Genomic DNA, 23,442 nt, shown 5'->3' with positions numbered 1-23,442 from the left:
CTGTTGCACGGGGTCTTGGCTCTGCTGTGCAACCCGGTCCGAAGCTGCCCGTTTTATCCACCTTGCTTTCCTTCAGCCTGCCTAGTGGGGTTTCAGCCCGGGCAGGGCATGGTAGCTCACCACTGTATCCCAGAATTTAGATTAGGAGTTCAGGGTCAGTCTCAACTGCTTAGGAAGTTCAAAAGAAGCCTGACTTAGTTACATGAGACCGTGTTTCAAAACAAAACAAAAGCGAACAAAATCCAAACCAAAAATATCAACTCCACCTTCCTCGGAACCCTACTCTTCTCCCGTCTGGCAAGATCCTCGGTCCTCCAGCAGGTAGTCTCCATCAGGCATGGTCAAGAGAGTTACTTCTGCTGGGCAGTAGCTTTGGGTGGTCTGCCACTGGCTGGCCCAAGTCATGGGTTGGACGCCCAGGGCACGGTGCAGGACAGGATCCAGAGGATGGAGTGAGATGCAGTGTTTATATAGTCTTCCCATACTGAATCTGATCCCGCCCACCATCCTCTGCGTTTTGCCAGGAGTGGGGAAGGACAAAAGCCGCCATTCATTTACCCCGCGCACGTGCACCTCTATGCATGGACTGAACAAAGGGTTGCAGAAAACAAACAGGCAATTTCTGTGAGGTGCGGTACCGCCTTCCTACAATCCCGGCACTCAGGAGGTGGAAGCGGGAGGGTCGGAAGTTCAAGGCCATCCTCCGGTAAAACAGCAAATCTGAGGCCAGCCTGGATGCTTGGGAGCCTGTTGCAAACAAACAAGAGAAACCAAAATGGATGTGTCTCAATGGGCTAGCCGCGATGGAAGTATCTAGGCCCCTCTCTGAATCACACAGGGTCTTATGACTTCTGAAGGGCAGCCCGCTTTCTCCCAAGTGGAATGGGTTCAAAGAACAAAAGAAAAGGGGGAGGGGGAATTTTAAAAATGCCCATCTTCTGAACACCATCTTTGTGCGGGCGTCTGGGGGAGGATGGCAGGGCGGGGTCATCTGCCAGCCAGGCCTGTAAGACTTGCTTCTTGTTTATTCCACTCACATTTGGGGCAGCTGCCAGGACCCGCCCCCACGGCAGTCACTGGAGGAACTGGAAGTTAAATGTTCCTGCTAAGAAACGTTTTCTTTGACTGTTCCTACCTGGGTCTTTGCTGTGGTCTAGCCTGGGAGGGTCTAGCCAAGGTCCAGCCTGAAAAGAGAGCCAGCCTGTCACCATGCCGGCTTGCTGCAGCTGGAATGACGTCTTGCAGTATGAGACAAACAAAGTCACCCGGATCCAGAGTGTGAATTATGGCACCATTAAGTGGGTCTTGCATGTGATCGTCTTTTCTTATGTTAGGTAAGTGGGGCATGGGATGGACAGATCTCCGCAGCACTGGACAGCACCACCACCCCCAGGGCGCAGCTGCTGGTGCACTTGCTAGATTCCACGTGGTTGTTAAATCTGAAACACGCTCTCAAGGGCGCCTGGGAGGAAACAGTAGGAAGAAGCTGCCCTTGGCTGCAGCCGGAGGAAGCCACAAAGGAAGGGTAGCAGGCTATCGGCCTCCCTTCCGTTTTTTCAACTGTGGCAGAGGCCTGCCAGGATGGGCAGGGCAGGGCATGCCTGAGGAACCTGGGAGACACAGACCTGGGCTCCCAGAGAGGAGGTGGGGATTTCCCCAGGTGAGTCTGAGTCATCCTTGTGCTTAGGAAACATAGAGCCAGGCTTGGAAAGTCACTTTAGAGCACCAAGGGGCCTTTTAAAACAGTTTATGAAGTTACGGTGTGTACCTTGGACTTTCACTGACTTACAGTGTCCATGTCCGTGGCTTTCAGTGTTCACTGAGCTGAATGGCAGTAAATAAATAAATAGACAAATAAATAAGTTTAGAACTTTTTCAGCCAGGCGTGGAGGCAGAGGTAGGTGGATCTATGAGTTCAAGGCCAGCCTGGTGTACAAAGCAGTTCTAGGACAGCCAGGGCTACACAGAGAAACTCTGTCTTAAAAAACCAAGGGGAAAAAAAAAGATGAATTTTCATCAACCCAAAAGGAATCTCCGCTTTCTGCCATCATTTTCAACCTCACCTCTGTTCCTTAGTTCCTATGGATTCACCTGTTTTTGACATTTCATATAAACAGAATCATATAGCATTCGGTCCGTGTTCGTTTCCGTTATCATGTGTGTTATTACTGTATGCGCTCGATGGCTGGATGACAGTCCCCTGCATATAAACTGCTTCCACTTATCCGATGATGGACGTTGGGCTCTTCCTAATTTTGTCATCTGGACCTGTGCCCTCATTTCTGCTGGGTTTACCTCGAAGGGGCCTTGTTGGATCTCCCGGCAGCGACTGCACACCACCCTGGGAGGCACTGCCGGACTGTTTGGCCCAGCAGCTCCACCTTTCCACAGCACCGAGTGTCGGGGTTCCGCTCTCGGATCCTCACCAACACTCGACACTGTGGCTTTCTGATGGAAACTAACCTCACAGCTGTGAAGTGGTTGCTCAATGTGGCTCTGATTTGTGTTTCTCTAACTATGCTAATGAAGGAGCTTTTGACACAGCACGTGGCGTGCTGTGGTTTACTGAGCGGGAGCGTGGCCCCGAAAGTGTGTGTGGAGGCCAGAGGTCGACTTCCTCATAGCCCTCCTCCCAGAATCTGAAGCTCAGATTGGCTGGCCACTGAGTGCCTGGATCCTCCTCTGCCTCCCTGGTGCTGGGATTACAGGCACCTGCTGCTATGCTCAACTTTTGCAAGGTTGCAGCAGGTTGAATTTGGGTCTTTATGTTTGTCTTTCCAGCTCCAAGGGGGCCTGTTTTATAATCCTGGATACATCTTCTCGGCCAAATCACTTAACCAGCCTGCCTCTGTTTCTGTGTTAGTTCATACAACCTCTGGACAACTAGAGGAGAAGAAGTACATTCCTTATCATGGCTGTGATGCAAGCGACCAATATCTGGTAGCTATTCCTAAAAAACCATCTTCGTGAGCAGAAGGAGTATTTTATATCCATCCTCTATTTTGAGTCTCATAGTAACCATAACCATGCTTGGGTTTGATATGTAGAAATGTGGATTCAGAACACCCCCCCCTCTCGTGTGCATGTTTTTGAAGGTGTCCATTTGTATGTGTGTGCTTACACACATGTGTGTAGATGTTACAGTTTGATATTTAGATCTGTTCTTGGACTACTCTCTATTTTACGGTTTGAGACAGGATGTCTTCCTAAACCCGAGCTCACCCCTCTGGCTGGGCTGGTGGCCAATTAGCTCCAGGGGCTCCCTTCTCTCTGATTTGCCAGCACTGCGCTTGCCACCAAACCCGGCCTTCGTGTGAGATTGCGGGTCTTCGTGCTCTTGTGACAAGCATTTTACCAACTGAGTCATTTCCCCAACCTCCTTGGCTCTGTGGATCTTAGTTTTCTCATCTATAAAATGGGAACAATCATGATTGAGACTATTAAGTGAGCTAATAACAAAGCTATTAGGGAACTATATATCACTTTGAAAGTCCTCATTTGGCTTATAATTGGTTATTATTATTAGGGGTGTTAATATTTGCTCTGTGTATTTACTATCCAATAAATGTCATTGACAAAACATATGCCCAAATTACAATATTAGGTGCTCCTTTGCCAGCTAGCACAGGACCAATACGGCCAAGAGCACTGGTTAGTAAATGTTCATTGTGTGTCAGCACATGGGCGGTGTCACAGCTCTTCCGGCGATGTGACTTTGTGGCATTATAGGTCCAGTGTACAGTTCCTTGTTTTATTTACTTAGCAATAGGGTCTCACTGTGTAGCCCTGGCCTGCCTGGAACCAGCCTGCCTCTGCCTAGAGATGGGATGAAAGATGTACACCACTACCCCTGTCCAGCACACAATTCCTTCAAAGCAGATCAGTCAGACAACTCTGAAAAGACTGTATAATACTTAGTTCCAGACCTGGAGAGATGGCTCAATGATTAAGAACCTTGGTTCAGTTCCCAGCACCCACCTGGTGGCTGGCGACCACCTGTGATTCCAGTTCCAGGGAAACCCAGTGCCTCCAAGGGCACTGCACACACCAGCTGCACACACGTAAGTGCAGGCAGAGCACACTAGACATGAAATAAAAATAAGTCAATCAGCTGAGTGTGGAGGCACACGCCTTTAATCCCAGCACTGGGGAGGCTGTGGCAGAGGCAGGTGGATCTCTATGAGTTCAAGGACAGCTTGATCTACGGAGCAAGTTCCAGGTCAGTCAGGGCTAGATAGTGAGATCCTGTCTCAAAAAGTTAAAAAAACAAAACAAAACAATCTTTAAAAACATTAACTCGTTCCTTTCATGTGGACTCAAGCCTTACACATGTTGAATGCCCGCAGATGCATCTGCGCAGATGCCACAGGAGAGAGCGATTTCAATGGTGTAGTTACCCGCAGTTAAGAGTAGGAAGAGAGAGAGAGAGAGAGAGAGAGAGAGAGAGAGAGAGAGAGAGAGAGAGAGAGAATGGAGGAAGGTTGGCAGGCAAAAACAGAACATTTATTATAAGGTCATTTCAAAAGCCAGAGATTGGGGGTGGAGAGATGACTTGGAGATTAAGAACGCTGACTGCTCTTACAGAGGACCTGGGTTCAGTTCCCAGCATCTACATAATGGCTCATAATAACCTGTAACTCCGGTTCCAGGGGGTCTGAAACCTTGTGGCCTTGACAGGCTTCTGCACACACATAAACTCACACAGGTACACACGCATACATAAAAATAATAAACAAGTCAGAAATCTCCAGGGAGTTTGGGGCTTGTTTGCAATACTGTTTCATCTGTATAGCCTCAGCCCTGAAAGAGCTGTGGTGACTATGCTTCTGGCTATTGCCAAGGCTAGCCCCTTCCTCAGTCCCAGCAGGAGCCCACAGAAACCGCTGGTTCCTACTAGTGCTATTCTTTCTGGTTTGCTATGACCAGGGAGCTACTGTTTGAACCAAGCCATCTGTAATGTCACCATCTTGAATTTTATTCCATATTCTGAGAAGACACAGGATGCTTCGGTGCAGAGAGGTAGAAGATATTTGCTTTCTACTGTGAATTTTGTTTCCTCTTTCCTGGAGATGGATCTCAGAAATATTTCAGTGGCCGGCAAAGAACTGAGAGGGCTGATCTCACTTATGACAGCTTCTCCCCCTGGCCCAGCCCACCTCCACCACCAGCACACGTGGTTGGCCTTTGAAGCCCCAGGCTGTCCTTTGCTGGGGAGAGGATGTGCCTGTACTTTATGTATGGTATTTAAATTGGAATCCCAGGCTGACTGGCTGTTCCCCAAAGGGTAGCCTCCCACCTGGAAGACTGGCCTCTCCTGTGATGCCAGGTGTGATGAGGGAGGTGGAAAAGATACCAGACCCTGAACCCAAGCCAGGTGCCGTCTCTATGGCTCCAGAAGACACGAACCGTGCTGTTCATCACCTTGGCCCTGGATGATTTGATAGAGTTCGGGCAGCTGGAGGGTTAGAAAGGCTTACTCAGGTGGAGACCCTGTAGGAGAAGAATCTGGCCACGCGACACATAGGACCCAAAGGCCGGTAGCTGCAAAGACTGAGATAGCAAACCAGAGGGGCAGCGAAGACACAGACAGGAGGGAGGAGGGAGGAGCAGGAGCCAGGGCAGTAAGAGCTCCACTGTGATTCTCTGAAGAGCCTGGGGAGTGGAACCATCTGACTGCTGTATCTAAAGGCTCCAGTGACACTGTGCAGGGGAATGGGTCTTGTGGTAGGACAAGAATGGGGTACAAGCGCCACTAAGAGACTGCTGGAGTCACCCGGGTGAGCTAGAATGGGGCGGTGGAGTCGGAGAGATGTGGACCAAGTTGAGACGGACCTGCTATGGTGAGAGATGGCTCAGCGTCCTGAGGATAAGGATGCCTCTGTCTGACCCATGCAACAGCAAAGAGAGGTCAGGACTGGTAGAGATACTGAGCAAGCAGTTAGAATGTTCGGTCTACTTCCGTCGTGATATCCTTTTATTTGTGTCTAGCCTCAAAACGTTAAAAACAAAATCTGAAACACATAATCTCAAAAAGAAAAGAAAAGGAAGGTGAGAAAGAAAGAAAGAAAGAAAGAAAGAAAGAAAGAAAGAAAGAGAGAAAGAGAGAGAGAGAAAGAAAGAAAGAAAGAAAGAAAGAAAGAAAGAAAGAAAGAAAGAAAGAAAGAAAATGAACACCATCCCTTTCTCTTTAGATTTATGAAAGCTGCCCAGGCAGCCGGCCGCTGTGCTCCATGGTGCCACAGCAGAGGCTTCTGGGATGACTGGTGCATACCCAGCCTCCCTGGCTGTTAACACAGCACTGGGCTATGGTTTAACAGCATCTGGCTGGTGTTGCCGTGTCTCAAAAGGGAGGCCCAGGGGACTGCAGAAACCAGCAGCGCCCAGCCTGTGGACAGAATTGAGCTTTATCTTGAGGGTGCTGGAAAACATGAAGAGGAGGCAGCCTCTTCTGTTCCCTACCTGCTGCATTTTCAGAATGCCTCCTTTTCTCTGCATGCGTTGTCAGGCTGCCCTCTGCCTCTTTGACAGGGACATGTGGGCGTTTGGAACTCACCCAAATAACCTAGTAATCTCATATCTCAAAGTCCTCGGTCGTGTGTCTAGACTCTTTTCTGATAAGGTACCATTGCCAGAGATCAGGATCGGCCACCCTTGGGAACATGCTACAGGATGGGGAACTGGTGAGATCCAACTCATTTAGGGGACAGCTGCAGCTGAGGTCCTGGTGCCTGGTTGCCGCCGAGAAGGACTGTGGGTTTGTGCGTTCACAATGGTCCATAGACACCTTTTTCCTAGAGCAGTCTGCTTCCTGACTGTGTAGTATTCAAGTGAAGGTCTTCGGCCATGTGACAGATCATATGATTTCTCTAACAACCTTTACAAATCTCTTTGGTGACCAAAGTCATATAGCCAGGCAGAGGCAGAGCTGACATTGAACTTGGGCATCTCATCCAGAGTTCATTCTCAGACTGGAGAGCGGAGGGGACAGGACCAGGCCAGGACAGGACAGGCGCTCAAACAGTATTGGATCACCCAGCTGTGAGCAGATGGAGATCTGCATTAAGGAGTAGACAGTGACGGAGGATAGGTGGAGCCTAGCAATATCAGTAATACCGGAGAGATAAAATAGTCGAATTTCTTTAATTTCGTTTTTCTGAGACAGGGTTTCTAGTAACTCTACATGTAGCTGCACCTGACCTTGAACTACTGACCTCCTACTGCTACCTGCTACCACTCAAGTGGGAGGATTGCACTCCATTGCACAGCTCAAGTGATAGGACATGTAGTTTAATGGATGTGTGAGGAGGAGGATGGATGAGCGAGTCCCCTGGGCCTCCCCTCGGAGACACTAGCACTAGCCGGACACTGTGGACACCGGAAGCTGTGGGTATGCACCAGGCCACCCAGAAGCCTCCTCTGGGGCTCCATGGAGCAGAGGGGCCAGCTGCCTGGGCAGCTTTCATAAATGAACCATGTATGACCCTTACAGAGAGAATGAGTCAAGAATGTGCCTCACTTCTGACTTGGGCCACTGATGAGAAGTTGGTGGATACCTTTCTGGAGTTAGTGAGTTCAGGCGAAAAAAACAATCGGGGTCAGGGCTGAGGAGATGGCTCAGAGGTTAAGAGCATTGCCTGCTCTTCCAGAGGTCCTGAATTCAATTCCCAGCAGACATGGTGGCTCACAACCATCTGTAGTGGGGCCTGGTGCCCTCTTCTGGCCTGCAGGCAGGCACACAAACAGAATATTGTATACATAATAAATAAATAAATAAATATTAAAAAAAAACAATTGGGGTCAAAGGCTAAGTTCAGAGCTTAAGGCTTTGAGTTTGAATGGTATGAGGCTCATAACTGTGCATTCTAATTGTGTAGGTATTTGCTTTCAGAGCGTTAGGATAGATTACCTATCACCAGTCTATAGACAGATGGTGGTTGGAGCCACAGACATCTTCAACTGATCAGCAGGAAAATGAAAGCAAGAAGCTTGGAACAAAGCCCTAAGTGGTACTAACATCCAAGGGGCAGGGAGATGCAAAAGTTTCCAAGCGATTCTGAGATGGAAAGGCCAGGAGAACACAGGCTTCTCGAGGCTGAGGGAAGAACGAGAAGGAAGTGGACCGTGGTCAGCAGAGTCGGCCATGGTATCTGCAGCATGTCTGCTGGACTTGGAAGAGAGTGAGTTGGCAGGGGTGGCACTGGAGAAGTGGGGGGGGGGGAGCCAGACTGGAGTGGGTGGAGGAGTGAATGGAGGTGCGGAAATGGAAGTGGTGACTCACTCTTTCAAAAGACGGGGCTCCACGGGAGGAGCCAGGCCCTGCGTGGTGCTAGGAGGAGTCAGACCCTGCACAGTGCTGGGAGAATGCGGGGTGGGGGGAGGGTTTATTTTTAAGATGAGAAATTGTATTTAAATGCAGATGGAAAAAATGGGGGAAGGGGGAAAGTGGTGGCATAAATGAAAAACCACCACCGTCACCATCAAGTCACCTGCACTGGCACCAGCTGGCAACCACAGGGAAAGCCTGCCTGGCCCCCTTCTTTGTGTAATCATGTCACAGTTCCACTCGGTGCCCTTCTCCTTCAGAGGGCTTCTCACTACTGCGCCTATCCTCATCTCTGTGCCGATGCCCGAGGTGCCGCCTAGACCCCTCACTGTCTCAGCCACGCCATGCGACCATGCCCTTTGTCCGTCAAGACTTTTGTGAAAGGCAGGGTGTACACGTTTGCTTTGCATGAAACAATGCAGACTTCTGTAGTTTGACCCAAAGAACTGAGCCATAAATGTGCCTGCCCTTTGACCTGGTGTTTCTCCTCAGGCAGAGCAAGTGCCTTTGCTGGGAGAAGAGGCTCCTATGAATGCTCCTGGCAACATGAGTGAGGATGTACAGGCAGCAAAGGCAGGAGCGAGGCCCCCTTAAGGCAGGTCTCCTCGGAGCTTGTCTTTCACCTCAGAGTTACCTTTGCTCGGAACTTAGGCATTCCTCATAAAAGATAGGTAGACTTTGCTGAGAAGCACTTCCTTCCTGGGGAGCTCAGGGAACCTTCTTACCATGGTGTCAGTGGTCCAGTTATGCAGTTACAAATCTGTGAAAGTCCTTCAAATCCACAGTGTATGGATTGGGACTCTGAAGAACACTTTTCTGGTGATCACCTGCATCTACATTTGGTGAGTTAGGTGAGAGCGAGTCTCAGGGCTCCATGGCCTCAAAGCTCCCTCTCCACTTTGGTTCTATTCGGGCTCCTCCATTTCCTCCTCTTTAGCCAGACTGGTCTGCCAGGGTCTCTGGATGGCCCTGGCTTCTCCTGTTGGCAGGTCTCTTGTGCCTGCCATGTTCTCCAGCTCTTCCTTCCCCACTTCTCAATCTTACCTACTCTACCAGGCTCAGCTAGATACCTGGCTCCTTAATACTGTGCTTGCTCCAGAGGCTGCTGGCTTTGAATGCACCTGGATGCATTGCCCATCAGTTTCTTAGAGCTAATAGTCATCGGAGTTAGAGATTAGAGAATTGTGACTGAACCCATGACCCAGAGGGGAAGCCTGGCTTCTCTTGAGTCATCGCACAAGGTCAAGAGTTTGTGACTGGAGTGACCATTACACTGCTCTTCCTAAAGCGGAAGATACTGCAGTCTCTGCCTCTTTTCTCTTTTGATGCATCTCTAGGAAGTGTCAATAGAATTGTCATGTTCACAGGGCGGCAGTGAACATCCCAGCCCTTGGGAGGCAGAGGCAGGCGGATCTCTGTGAGCTTGTGGCCAACCTGGTCTACAGAGTGAGTTCTGGGACAGCCAAAGCTATGCAGAGAAACCCTGTCTCGAAAACCAAAACAAATGAAACCAAAAAGAATTTTCACGTTCATTATGATACAAAGGTCCATCATGTTTGCAAAGCCTTCATAACTGACAGGGCTGGATTCTAGTAAGCTGATCCTGAGTTGCATATTCTAGAAGGGATATGGTGCATCAGGCTGAGCTCCCCACTGAACAACTAAGCACGTGTTCTTCTGGGAGGCTGTTGCAAGTGTTTTGCTTGTGTTTTGAGGCTGGAGTGAGGCTGAACACTCGTAATTGTTTTTGCCTGCAGCGTTCTACCCGACACTGCACCACACGTGCTGAGTGGGCCCTGAATCTCAGTTTCCAGCACCAGCACCTTTTTTAGTTAACTGTTTGCACTTTGGGTGGGTGTGCGTGCTCATGTGCCATGCTGAGCAGGCGAAGGTCAGAGAACAACTTTTGGAAGTTAGTTCTCTCATCTCATCATCCTGTGGGTTCTGGGCATCAAACCCAGGCCGTCAGTTATAGCACAAATAATAAAAGCCCAGAGACAGATATTGGGATTTAGCCTAAAGGTCAGAAAAGCAAAGCAGGCAGCCACTGACTCTTACCTCTACTTCAGACCGAAATGGTGATCCTGCCTCCAGGAATCTCAGAATGAGACTGTGTGTGAGAGCTGTCTCCTCCAGTCTTATGTTCCTTTCTAGTGTTGGAATTAAAGGCGTGCACCACTACCGCCTGGCCTCTATGGCTACCTAGTGTGGCTACTGGGATTAAAGGTGTGTGCCACCACTGCCTGGCCTGTATGGCTGACAAATGTGACTGTTTTACTCTCTGATCTCCAGGCAAGCTTTATTTGTCTTGTTGCAAGTGTCTTAACTCACCGAGCCATCTCGCTGGACCAATTTCTTTCTTCTTCAATCACAGTTGGAGAAACGCTACATGTACGGTGCATAAAGTAAGACCTATGTGCTACCGTGCAAGTGACGAAGCAAAGCATACTAATCCAGCTCCACTCCCTGCAAACTCATCCTTCATCCCACTCTCTCCCCCCAGCAGACATCATTGCGAGTAGCCCTGGCTGTCCCAGAACTCACTCTGTAGACCAGCCTGGCCTCAAACTCACAGAGATCCACCTGCCTCTGCCTCCTGAGTGCTGGGATTAGAGGGGTGTGTGATTTTTTATCTTACCTATCAAGGTAAAGTTCGTATAGCATAAAACTGACCTCTTAAAGAGAAAGGAATAAAGGGCTTATTCGTAAGTGAACAAACAGGTGCTATCTAACATGTGCTCAGTATTACATAGGAAATACCTGTATCCGCCAACATATTTTTATCACCTTTAAAGGAAATAATGTACTCACTAACTGCCGTTCCCCATGTCTTCTCCCCGGCAACTGTCCATCTGTCCTGTAGATTTCTTCTCCCCGGCAACTGTCCATCTGTCCTGTAGATTTCTTCTCCCCGGCAACTGCCCATCTGTCTTGTAGATTTCTTCCCCGGCAACTGTCCATCTGTCCTGTAGATTTCTTCTCCCCAGCAACTGTCCATCTGTCCTGTAGATTTCTTCTTCCCGGCAACTGTCCATATGTCCTGTAGAGTTGTAAATGAGAAGACCTGCTGGGTGTGGCGGTGCACACCTTGAATCCTGGCACTTGAGAGGCAGAGGCAGGAGGATCTCTGTGAGTTCAAAGGCCATCCTGGTCTATACCAGGACAACCAAGACTACATAGAGAGACCCTGTCTCAAAAAAACAAAACAAAACAAAAATCCAATGACCTGAAATAAGAGCAAGCAGAGCTGAGGTGTTACTGAACCCTGGGACAGAGCCATTCAGCCACCCAAGAACGGGACTGAGTCGAAATTCTGCCTACAGTGGGTAATACTAAGGGGGTGGAGAGAGGTGGTCCCAGTTTGCAGAGAGGGAGAGGCAGGAGGAAGCAGGTCGCTGGGCAAGCAGGCTGAGAACGAAAGCTGCTCCCACCACCCCTACCCCAGAGGCTGCAGCCCAAACCACTGCCTGGGGCTGTGAGAAAACTACTGATGTTCCTCATCTATCCTCAGCTTTGCTTTGGTGAGTGACAAGCTGTACCAGCGGAAGGAGCCTGTTATCAGCTCCGTGCACACCAAGGTCAAAGGGATCGCAGAGGTGATGGAGAACGTCACAGAGGGTGGGGAGATGAAGTCACTGCGCAACATCTTTGACACTGCAGACTACACCTTCCCTTTGCAGGTGAGCACCAGACAGCTGACTCCAGGACTCATCCCTGGCCACTGCCTCTCCTCATACTTAGGGGTCTAGAGCCTCATAAAAAAAAAAAGTTGGTTAGGGTCTAGGGATCTAGCTCAAACGGTAGAATGCTTGACTAACATGCATGAAACCCTGGGTTCAATCTCTAGTGCCGCATAAAACCAGTGGCAGTACAAGCCCGTAGCCCAGGAGGTCAAGGATGGAGAATTGGGAGTTCAAGGTCACCCTCAGCTGCTTAGTGAGTTTGAGGCCAGCCTGGAATACATAATACCCTGTCTCAACAGAAATGAAAAACGTTGGCCCTATTTAAAACCTGCGAAAATCCCAACTGAGAAAACCTAAAAATTGCCAAACTGGGTCACATCCAGCAGCTCAAAGAAGATGCGTCTTTGCTTTATCAAGTCCTACCGGGCTGCCCGAAATAGCAGCGCATCCTGGCACCTTCCAAATGCGGTCTGATTCGCTGGTGCGGTGCGCGCGGCAGGCGCAGCCAGGATTTAGAAGGGCGGAGCGCTTGTCTTCAGCACGGCTGGTGTGACCTTTTAGCATTGAAAAGGTCCCCAGGAGGTGGTTTCTAAACCACCTCTCTTTCTAAAGAGAGGGTTTGTGACAAAGAGAAAAGGTGCGGGTCGCAGAGAGCTGTGTGGCTAGCTAAGTTTGCGAAGCACTTAGCCAAAAAAGGAGAAATAAAAGAGGGGCCTAGGAGTTAGGAACAGATGGGGGTGGGAGGAACAAAAGAGCCCATTTGCAACTCTGGGGAGCCAGAGCACTTGGCAAAACCATCAGGCCCAAGCTGCTATTTGTTTCTAGCTAGAAACCATAAAAGCCACTGATTGCCCAGGTAGTGGGAAGCCCCGTGGCCTTCCATTAAGCCCTGAGAAATGCGAACAGCTTGCCCAGGGTACAGCCCACACCCCACCTCCACTTCCCCAGCTCTCCAGAGTCTCAATGGGATTTTACTGTGGGGAAACGGTACAGCTGCTTGTGAGGTTGGCTCGGAAAATGACTGCTCCCCACATTTGAAAGCTCCGCTGCTCCCCCTTGTCTGGTGAGACAGCTCCTGCAGCTTTGATGTTAAGCCCTTGGCAAAGTCCGTGCTGCCCACAGCTGATTTCTAGAGGCTTCGAAGAGTACAAAGACTCGCCCCATGCAGGCACTTAGCTTAAGGAGTTCTGCTCCCCCAGGCCCCGCCTTTGCTTTTCCATTTCTCTCTGCAGGGGAACTCGTTCTTTGTGATGACAAACTTCCTCAAGTCAGAAGGCCAAGAACAGAAGCTTTGTCCCGAGGTGAGTAGGGGACCCTCTCTGAGTGGTCAAGGGGGAGATGCATTCTGGGAAAGAGCTCTTTGCTTGCCCCAGTCTAAGGGCCTGTGTGAATACCCGCTCTTGCCTTCACAGGCTTTCTGTGCAGCTCACAGTATGGTTCCTGGCTTGTGTGTGATTTATTTCACATTTCACTGGAGCCTCCATGGGGTGCTGCCAGCCTGGGGGGCACCACAGGACCCTCTGGAGGGGAGTTTAGCTTATACTGCAGTCTGGCCTGGGTCATTACACTTGGCCTTGTGCCTCCCCTCTTTGCAGGTCAATACCCCCAGTATCTCTGGTCACCTCAGTAAATGCGACTTAGCCCTAGTGTACACCTGATTATGTGTGGATTGTTCCAGCTCTTTTTTTTTTTTTTTTTTTTTTTTTTTAATTTTCGAGACAGGGTTTCTCCGTAGCTTTTTGGTTCCTGTCCTGGAACTAGCTCTTCTAGACCAGGCTGGCCTCGAACTCACAGAGATCCGCCTGCCTCAGCCTCCTGAGTGCTGGGATTAAAGGCGTGCGCCACCACCGCTGTTCCAACTCTTTAAACGCCCCGTGCACCCGAGGGACTTCACACAGCTTGGTTTTGTCTTGCAGTTCCGTGGTGGGCTGAGCCCAGCTGGGTGGTTGATTTGCCTTGTTTTTTTTTCAGAGCTGTGGCTGCAAAGCAGCTGCCATTAGCATGTTAGCATCATTTGGAGGCTCAGTGCTGGGCACCTCTTCACTTCCAGGGACTCTCAAGAGTTTTTCTCTTTTTGGGGTCTTCCCGCATGCCTCCTCCAAAAGAGCGGCCAATGTTCCAAACTGCATTCAGAGACCCTAGAGCGAAGAAAGCAGACATGAATGAGCCAGCACTTGGGAGGCAGAGGCGGGTGGGTCTCTGTGAGTTGGAGGCCAGCCTGGTCTATATGGAGTGAGTTCCAGGACAGCCAGGGCTACACAGAGAAACCCTGTCTCAAAAACAAACAAACTAAACTAAACAAATGCCCGGGTGACAAGGAGCAGAGGCCCTGCCCGCCTGTGTTTGTTCTGTCTTCTTAAGACTCACCATTCGTCCTGCTACATGAAGTCAAACACCCAAACCAGTCCTCTCTTCTCTCTTCCCTTATTCTGTCCTTCAGCCCCAGACACAGCTGACCCATTTCTCCAGGCAAGAGTGTGCTGGCATGTCCTCTCTTCCCACATGGCCTGCTATACCTTGCTATCTGTCAGCTTCTGGGTCCTGTGGTGGCAGGGCCACCTGCTCTCTACCCCAAAAGCCGTCCCCGAGAGTGCCTCCTGGCTGTCTTGACGTCTGCTGTTCACATTTCTATTCAGTCTTGTTTTTGAGATAAAATCCATACACTCTAAAACCAATGGCTTCCAAATACACAGTTTGGTGATTTTTATTTTGCAACATCATGCAGACCGTCATCATAATCACCTAATTCCAGAACATTTCCTACCCCCTCCCCGGAAACTTTGACACCCAAAACAAATTGTCCCCATTAGTGACTAATCTCTCTCTCCCCACAGCCATGGACAACCAGTCTGCCTTCCCTCTCTGGGGATTCGTCTATCTAGGACATCCCTATACATAGAACCGTACCGGACACGGCCTCTTGTGTCTGGCGCCTTTCACACTGTTTTGAAGTTGGTCCATGACGTAGCATGTGTCAGGACCTGGCAGACCAAGGCTCCACATATGGGGGCTGGGAAAACGAGTCAGTCATTAAAGTGCTTGCCATTCACGCATGAGGATCCGAGTTTGATCCCCCGCATACACACTGAAGCTGTGAGCACCTGTGGTCCTAGTCCTGAGGAGGCGGATGGGTGGATTCCCTATCCACCTTGATGCTTGACCTGCCAGCCCAGCCAAATAGGGGAGCTACAGTCTTAGTGGGAGGCCTGTCTCAAAAAACAAAACGGAAGGTGACAGAAAAAGATACCTGACATTGATCTTTGGCATACACACATGCGCACACGCACGCACGCACACACGTGCACACACTCCACATATGAACGAACCACCTTTTCTTTGTCCTGTTCCACACTGATGGATTTGGTCTGTTTTCGCTTCCTGGCACCCGGATGCCGCAGTGACCACTGGTGCGCAGGTATCTTGTGGTATCTTGGCGATGCAATGCTCATTCTCTGCTCCCCTGCCCTTCCTCCCGCAGTTTCCCACCAGCCCCAGCGCAAAATGTAAATCCGACAGGGACTGTATAAAGGGATGGAAGGACCCGCAAAGTAAAGGTACTCTTCTGTGTCTTACTCTGGACTGCTAAGGGGGGGGGGGGTGGACTGGCGTCTTTGTGCCATTCATGATGTCCAGTTTCGAGTCCTTAGCCTCTGGCAGTTGCCTTTCACAGGTCACCACCAAATCACAGGTCAGCAGACCAGCAGAAGCCTGTAAGCGTGACTTGAATATCCCAAGTGAGAAATGTGGATTCAGGGTCTAATTGTTGGGACTTCCCCAAAGGCAGGGAATTTGAACTTCCAAGGACCTGGGAGTTTAACTTTCTCTTTTACTTGTCCTTCTTTTCCTCCCTCCTTTTTGCTTTTTTTTTTCTTCTTTTCTTTCTTGATACTGGAGAGCAAACCCAGGCCTTGTTGCAGGCTGGGTAAGCACTCTACCATTGAGCTACAGTCCCAACCTTGCAAAGATACATTGCCTCAAATTTTCATTTTAAAAGACATAAGACTCGGGTCTGGTAGGGCAGGTCTTTAATCCCAGCACTCATGGGGCAGAGGTGGATCTCTATGAGTTCGAGGCCAGACTTGTCTACATAGCAAGTTCCAGGTCAGCCAGAGCTTAAAAAGAGAGACCCTGTCTCAAAACAAGGAAGAGTCATCAGTGGTCACAGTGTCCACACTCACACTCGGGAAAGCAGCTGAGGGCTGGTCACAGAGTGCACACTCACACTCGGGAAAGCAGCTGAGGGCTGGTCACAGAGTGCACACTCACACTCGGGAAAGCAGCAGAGTGTTGGTTCCACTGTATAACATGTGTATGCGAGTTGCCATGGAGATCATTGTAAGGTGGCTTGCCCTTGATCAGGTCTCTTTCTGACACTTCATAAAGATGTTCCCAAGTTCATCATGTGGCTGTACGCATCCCCAGGTGAGCCGTGTGCCCCCGGAGGCACCCAGATGCCACATGAAAAGCCATACTTTAGTTCATGTAGAGTATCCATTGAATGCAGAACTCTCCTCTCGGGCATCTCTCCCTCAAAACAAAACAAAAGGGCAGGCAGACTCCAGCCCCCTTTGCTGTCTTTGGGCCTCTCTAAGGATTTATTGTCAAGCGTTCTGTTTGACGTGAAGGGCATGTGTGATGAGGGTGGGGTTCACAGAAGAGGGAGCTGCTTGGGCTTCAGAGTGTAGTGTCTCTGCGTGGACTTAGTACACGGTACCTCCTAGAGATATTTCTCTTCCGGGTCATTCACATCTGTGGTTCTTCAACCCCTTAAAACTTGTAGGAATCCAGACTGGCAAGTGTGTACAGTACGATAAGAACCGGAAGACCTGTGAGATCTTTGCCTGGTGTCCTGCTGAGGAGGGGAAAGAGGCCCCCCGGTGAGTTCCATGGTGGGGGGCACAAACAGTGGCCTTGGCAGTGCCAGGCGTGGCCTTTCCAGGGCTGCTGGGCTTCTCCGGAAGTCCCGGCTTGGAGACCTCTCCGCCATCTCTGGGGAGGCTATGCCAGCCTTGATATGTTATAGTTGGCCTGAGCCAGCTGGCATGTAGCCGTGACCTGGAACACCCTTAGGTCACCCTGCCATCACGGCTGCTCGGAAACCCTCCCCAAGAGCCACAGCAGGGTTTGCTCTGATCCATCCGTGCTCATAGGAAATGACAAAGAATATGAAGAAGCCGAGCTGGGGAGGTGGCTCAGGCGTAAAGTGTCTGTCCCACAAGACTGAGGACCAACACAAATAGCAGGTGTAGCAACAGACACGGTAGTCCCAGCTGAGGAGGCAGAGTCGGGGTGCGGGCCAGCTAGTCTAGCCAAATTGGTGAGCTCTGGGCTCAGCGAGAGACTCTGCTTCAAAGTGTAAGGTGGAGAGTGCTACCAACTGCTACCCTCCACACATGAGCAGTCTGAGGGCTGAGCACCTATATACCCATGCATATAACAGAGCGGGGGAGGGGAAGGGGGAGAGAGAGAGAGAGAGACAGAGACAGAGACAGCCTGCTCCTAGAAGTCAGTGGTTCTAGACCATCTCTGTCCAATAGAACTTCCTTTAGTGATGGGAATGTTTGGTACCCGTGGTGTCCAACATGGTAGCCACCAGCTACCTGTGGTGACTGAACACATAAAATAAGAAATGGAATTTTAATTGAAAATACATTTGCTGGGTGGAGGCTGTAGCACGTGCCTTTAATCCTAGCATTCAAGAGGCAAAGGCAGGTAGGTTTCTATGAGTTTGAGAGTTCGAGGCCAGCCTGGTCTACAGAGTAAGTTTGAGGACAGCCAGGGCTACACAAAGAAACCCTGTGTTGAAAACCCAAAAATGAATAAATAAATAAATGTATGTTTCTATTTTATACTTATTTGCGTTTATATTTGTTTGCCCATATATGTGGGTGCTTGTGAGCTGTCACGTGCATCAGGACCTCAGAGGACAGCTTGCAGAAACTGGTTCTTTTTTTCCACCATGTGGGTCCCATCAGGCTTAGCGGCAAGCACCTTTACGCCCTGAGCGACCTCACTGGCCCTAATTTTAATCTCAATGTCCATTTCACTTTAAGACTTCCCAGACCAAGCAGCCTCAGGAGCACTCTGTATGTGGGACAGAGAGAAGGCTGGCCAAGCCGACTCAGGCCAAGGTCCATCCTGCCTTCCACTGCCAGGGTGCAGGCAGGAGGAAGTACCGCCCTTCGGCCTTCGGTTGTCAGAGCAGTTTCACTTCTAGGTCGGGAAGTTTCTGTGTGCAGAAGGTACTATGCTGTGGGTGAGACCCTGGACTCCACCACAGCACCGCTTGGATTCACACAGGAGTTTGTGGTTGTCACTTTCAGCTCTGCCACCAACTCATTCACCAGATGAACACCGTGTGTCTCCACATGCCGGTCCCGAGCTTCATTTTTCATTCTTTCTGCTGTTTTTATTGCCATTGTCTTTGAGACATGGTTTTACTTTGTAGCTTTGGCTAGCCTCGAACTCTCTAAGTAGACCAGGCTAGCCTCAAGCCCATAGAGATCTGCCTGCCTCTGGTTCCTGCATGCTGGGTTTCAAGGTGTGCGTCACAATACCTGCTGACAATACCTGCGGTCACTTTTATTTTTCTTACTTTTTGAGGCAAGGTCTCACTGTGGAGTTGAAGCTGGCTGCATCTTGTAATCCTCCTGCCTCAGCCTCCTGAGTTCTAGGATTACAGGCATAAAGCACATTTTGACACAATTGGACAAACCGTCTCCTCTCGTGGTATGTGAACCAGGCGAGATGGTTCATTCAACACAGCCACCAAGAAGTTGGCGCTCTTCAGTCACTTCCCTTGTGTGTCACTTCATACGACATAAAATCTAAAACAGGTGGCCAGACAGGGAGTGGCTCCCCAGCCTCTTGCTCTGCGCCAGAAGAGACGAGCCATGCAGAGAAAGCTGTAATTCAAAATAAAAAGCTACAAATGTCAGGTGAGAGGATCCTGCAGCCTCTGACTCTTAGACTTCATTTACTTATTTTTTATATACGCACATATATTTTTAAAACTTACTCTGACACTTTCATACATACTGTATATATAATGTATTTTGATTATATCTAACTCAGATTTCCTCTCCCACTCTCCCAGGGTCCCTTCCTCAAATACTTTCTTCTTCAACCTTCATGGTCCCCCAAACCCTTTTTTAAAATTAAGTATGGTATTTTTAAAAAATACCACCGATGGCTTTTCTCCCCCAGTGGCCTGACTAGCGCTTTCAAGCACTAGAAGGCAAGGAAGAAAGCCCCAGCCCCAGCTTGATTCCCTCATGTCCTTCAAGTGTGTTATGACTTCAGAAATACAGTCTTATCAACGCTGTGTGATAAGAACCAAGAGCAATAGTAATAGCTTATTTTGAGGACCCCACCCCCGCACTTTCCCATAGGGAAGTATCCCACATCTGGTACTGAGATTTTCATTTAAATTTTTATTTAATAACTCATGTCTTCTAATGGAGGCACTGTCTACCCAAAGCATGAAGTTTAAAATCTCTCTCTCTCTCTCTCTTTTTTTTTTTGTTTTGTTTCTCAAGACAGGGTTCTCTGTGTAGCCCAGATTGTCCTGGAACTTGCTCTGTAGACAGGGTTTTACTTTGTAGCTTTGGCTAGCCTCAAACTCTCTTAGGTACACCAGGCTGACCTCGAACTCACAGAGATCCACCTGCCTCTGCCTCCCGAGTGCTGAGATTGAAGGTGTGTGCCACCACCACTTGGCATTTGTTTTCGTTTTTTAACCTTCAGCCTGTCTCCATCTTTCATAGAGTACCAATTGCTGGTGGTCTTGTTCATCACTGTATCCCAGGGCCCTGCTCCCTGTCCAGAACCATAATTATTTGCTAATGAGTAGCTGGCAGGCTGGTGGGTGGGTGGCCTTCTTGTGGCCTGGAATTTTGGTTCCTCTAATTTAGTGTAGAACTAACGGCTACCCAGCACCTCTGGTGAATGAATGATATCCATAACTCTGTGTGTGGTCCTGTGATAAAGGCTGGGCATGCCTAAATAAATTGCCATTCAGCCTTGCAGGGACTTCAGGCCGATCCAGGAAACCTCAAACATGGCTGCTCAAGAGCCGACTGGCGCTGACTAAAGGCCAGTCGTGCTCATTCGGTCTGCTTCAAGTTTACTGGTGGATGGGGGCTCGACACCAGCCACGGTGGAGCATTTACAGCATGGTAATCAGCTAGTGCCACGTGTCTTGTCAGATGGTAACATGTCACCACACAACAGCGGACATACAATTGTGTCAGTGTTGGACGTGACGCCGTAATTGCCATGGGGGTCTCAAGGAGGGTGAAGGCTTCTGGGGGAAGCTACAGGTTTTACGGAGAATTTTGCTGTATTCATTTCTCTTCACTCGAAAGCACAAAACCATACCCTCTGGTCCCATGGACTCTTTGTTCTTCTCTCTCAGGCCTGCACTCTTGGGAAGCGCTGAAAACTTCACTGTACTCATCAAGAACAATATTGACTTCCCCGGCCACAACTATACGACGTAAGCATCACAAACGCCTGGCGGTATGCATCAGTTATCTAGGCCGTGGAACAATAGATCCCAAACCTAGGGAGCCTAGAAATTACAAGAGTTTTATCCCTCTCACATCTGTGGATCGGGAATCCGGCAGTGTCTCTGCTGGGTGGTTCTGGTTCATGGTCTTTCCAAAGCTGTCAGTCAGAGCTTCTGTTGGCTCTAGGTTTGCTCAGGGCTGAGTCCTTTCCCAGCCTTACCCATGTGACTGAGGCAGTAAGGCTAAGTTCCTCACCATGGTCATCAAGGACTGTGGGAGTATCCTTAGGACATGGTGGCTGCATCACCAGAGCAAGTCGTCTGCACAGTGGATGAGCAAGGGTAACTGAAATGGAAGCCACAGTCTTGGAAGTGATACCCAACCAATTCTGCAATATGCTGTTGGTCACAAAGATTGTTCATGACACAATGTAAGAGGACATTCTACAAGGGTCCGCAGGGGACAGGGGAGCTGCCACACGGCTCATATTGATGAGCAATGCACCTGTTGGTAGTAGATCAATGTCAAGTTCAACAGTGTCCCATTGGGAGCTTGACACCAGCAGTGATTTACACCACGGTAATCTGCAAGCACTACTTAGCAGGCATTGGTCTTCTCTTTAGAGAGATGGTTGTTAAAACATCTGTTTCTTTGCCATTCTGCACAGGAAAAACATTTTTCCAGATCTAAAGATCCCTTGTACCTTTCACAAGACTCAGAACCCTCAGTGTCCCATTTTCCGACTAGGGGACATCTTCCACGAAGCGGGAGAGAACTTCTCAGAGGTAGCAGTTCAGGTTGGTGGAGCATTTATACGGGTGTCAAGGGGTCGAGGTTGTCAAATGACAAATAGCAGTGTCCGGTGGGAGAGGCCGACAGTCTGGCTCCTAAAGTCACGGTTCACTTTATTTGTATGTGGTAAACCATACCCAGTGCTTCGGGGAATCCCAGGGTCCTGAGAGAGCTACTTGGTGTGTTTCTCCTGTGGCTGCAGGAACAAATCACCACTGATGTGCCAACTTAAAAGACCATACATTTGCTTCTGTGCCTGGAGCAGGAGTCCAGTGTCAGAGCTGAAGGTGGTGTCAACAGCAGGTGCAGGGAAGGATGCATGCTTGCATTTCTACCTTCCCCACTGGTGCTTCTTGTGTTCACTTATTGGTTGATGGTCCCTTCCTCCACTTATTTTTTTTTTTTTTGTTTCGAGATAGGGTTCTCTGTGTAGCCCTGGCTGTCCTGGAACTTGCTCTGTAGACCAGGCTGGCCTCGAACTCAGAGATGTGCCTGCCTCTGCCTCCCAAATGCTGGGATTAAAGACGTGCACTACCACTGCCCCGTTGCACTGAAACCTTCTAATGAGTATTTCCCCACAGAGAGAAACTCTTCCTCGAGAAGCTATTACTGAGTGGGAGACTGTCTGATGGCGGCATAACCCCTAACAGGCTTCGTGACTCTTCTTGTTGCTTTTCCCCCAAGGGAGGAATCATGGGCATTGAGATCTACTGGGACTGTAACTTGGACAGCTGGTCCCATCGCTGTCGTCCCAAATACAGCTTCCGCCGCCTGGATGACAAGTATACCAATAAGTCCTTGATCCCTGGCTACAACTTCAGGTAACAGTACCACATGTGCCCATGGGCAGAACGAGCAAATAGAAAAGACAAGGTAGCTGCTATATACCAATAGCGGCACACTGGCAAAAACGTAAGTAAATAAAACAACATTGCTAGCCATTAGGGAAATACACATTAAAACCACAATAAGATAAATCTGTGGGCCAAAGAAGATGGCTCATTGGGGAAGTGTGCTTGCTGCTAAGCACAGAGACCTGGGTTTGATCCTCAGAACACACACAGTGGAGAGACAGAACTGGCTCTCACAAGCTGTCCTCTGACTTACACATGTAGGCCATGTGTATGTGTGTACACATGCACGCACGCACACACACACAATAAATAATGTTAAAATTGAAAAAAGAGAGAATGGCTAAAATTTTATAAGACGGATGGAGAGATGGCTCAGCAGTTAAGAGCACTGGCTGCTCTTTGAGAAGACCCGGTTTTGATTCCCAAAACCCAACATAGTGGCTCACAACCATCCATATACCCAACTCTAAGAGATAGATCTAATAGCCTTTTCTGACCTTTGTGGGCACAGGTTTGCACACAGCACCACACATACACACACACACACACACATGTATTTATATATAGTTAAAACACTCTAAATATAAAATAAAGATAGATCCTTTTAAAAAAACATAATGCAGGGCTGGAGAGATGGCTCAGAGGTTAAGAGCATTGCCTGCTCTTCCAAAGGTCCTGAGTTCAATTCCCAGCAACCACATGGTGGCTCACAACTATCTGTAATGGGGTCTGGTGCCCTCTTCTGGCCTGCAGGCATACACACAGACAGAATATTGTATACATAATAAATAAATAAATGTTTAAAAAAATAAAAATAAAAGCAAAAAACAGAAACTTAAAAAAAAACATAATGCAAAAGAATTCTCCTGGGGCCCCTCCCTCTCTCAGGAATTCTCTCATTTTTCCTTAATGAATCTAAGTAAATAAAAATTTTAAAAATCAAGCAAAAGAAACTTTGTACACAAATATTCATAGTAGTCTTGCTTATAGCAGCAAAAAACAAAAAACAAAACCAAAAACCCTGAGAAGCCAAATGTCAAGCACAGAGGAATGGCCACCCTGCAGGGTATGTGTGCAGTGGAGAGCTACTCACTACGAATAAGAAAGGAACCAAGTATCGATACACGGGATACCTGGGAGAGTTACAGGTGTCATCTACAGACATTAGGTTGAAAGGTTGACCTAAATGGCATGTGCCATGTGACATGACACCATTTGGATAACGTTCAATAGGCAAAACGTGGGCTGTTGGAAGGGCTCAGTGTGAAGGGTGTGTGCTG

The 23,442-nt window shown here is 49.0% G+C and overlaps 1 protein-coding gene across 1 annotated transcript in view; it reads left to right on the top strand.

The window, feature by feature from the left end:
* The first annotated feature begins 1,021 nt into the window (after window positions 1–1,021).
* Window positions 1,022–23,442, top strand: part of P2rx7 (purinergic receptor P2X 7) — a 39,775-nt gene continuing 17,354 nt past the window's right edge. The window contains exons 1-8 of the mRNA XM_050146218.1: window positions 1,022–1,334; window positions 11,835–12,003; window positions 13,239–13,307; window positions 15,485–15,560; window positions 16,787–16,883; window positions 20,423–20,503; window positions 21,184–21,313; window positions 21,993–22,129. Of these exons, the coding sequence (XP_050002175.1) occupies window positions 1,210–1,334; window positions 11,835–12,003; window positions 13,239–13,307; window positions 15,485–15,560; window positions 16,787–16,883; window positions 20,423–20,503; window positions 21,184–21,313; window positions 21,993–22,129 (884 nt within the window). The 5' untranslated portion in view covers window positions 1,022–1,209. The remainder of the gene's footprint in view (window positions 1,335–11,834; window positions 12,004–13,238; window positions 13,308–15,484; window positions 15,561–16,786; window positions 16,884–20,422; window positions 20,504–21,183; window positions 21,314–21,992; window positions 22,130–23,442) is intronic.

This window comes from Alexandromys fortis, unplaced genomic scaffold (assembly GCF_014885135.2).
Source record: "Alexandromys fortis isolate MF-2015 unplaced genomic scaffold, M_Fortis_MF-2015_v1.1 scaffold_56, whole genome shotgun sequence".
In the NCBI taxonomy this organism is placed as follows: Eukaryota; Metazoa; Chordata; class Mammalia; order Rodentia; family Cricetidae; genus Alexandromys; species Alexandromys fortis.
Note: the sequence above shows the minus strand (reverse complement) of the source record. Positions and strands in the feature narration are given on the sequence as shown.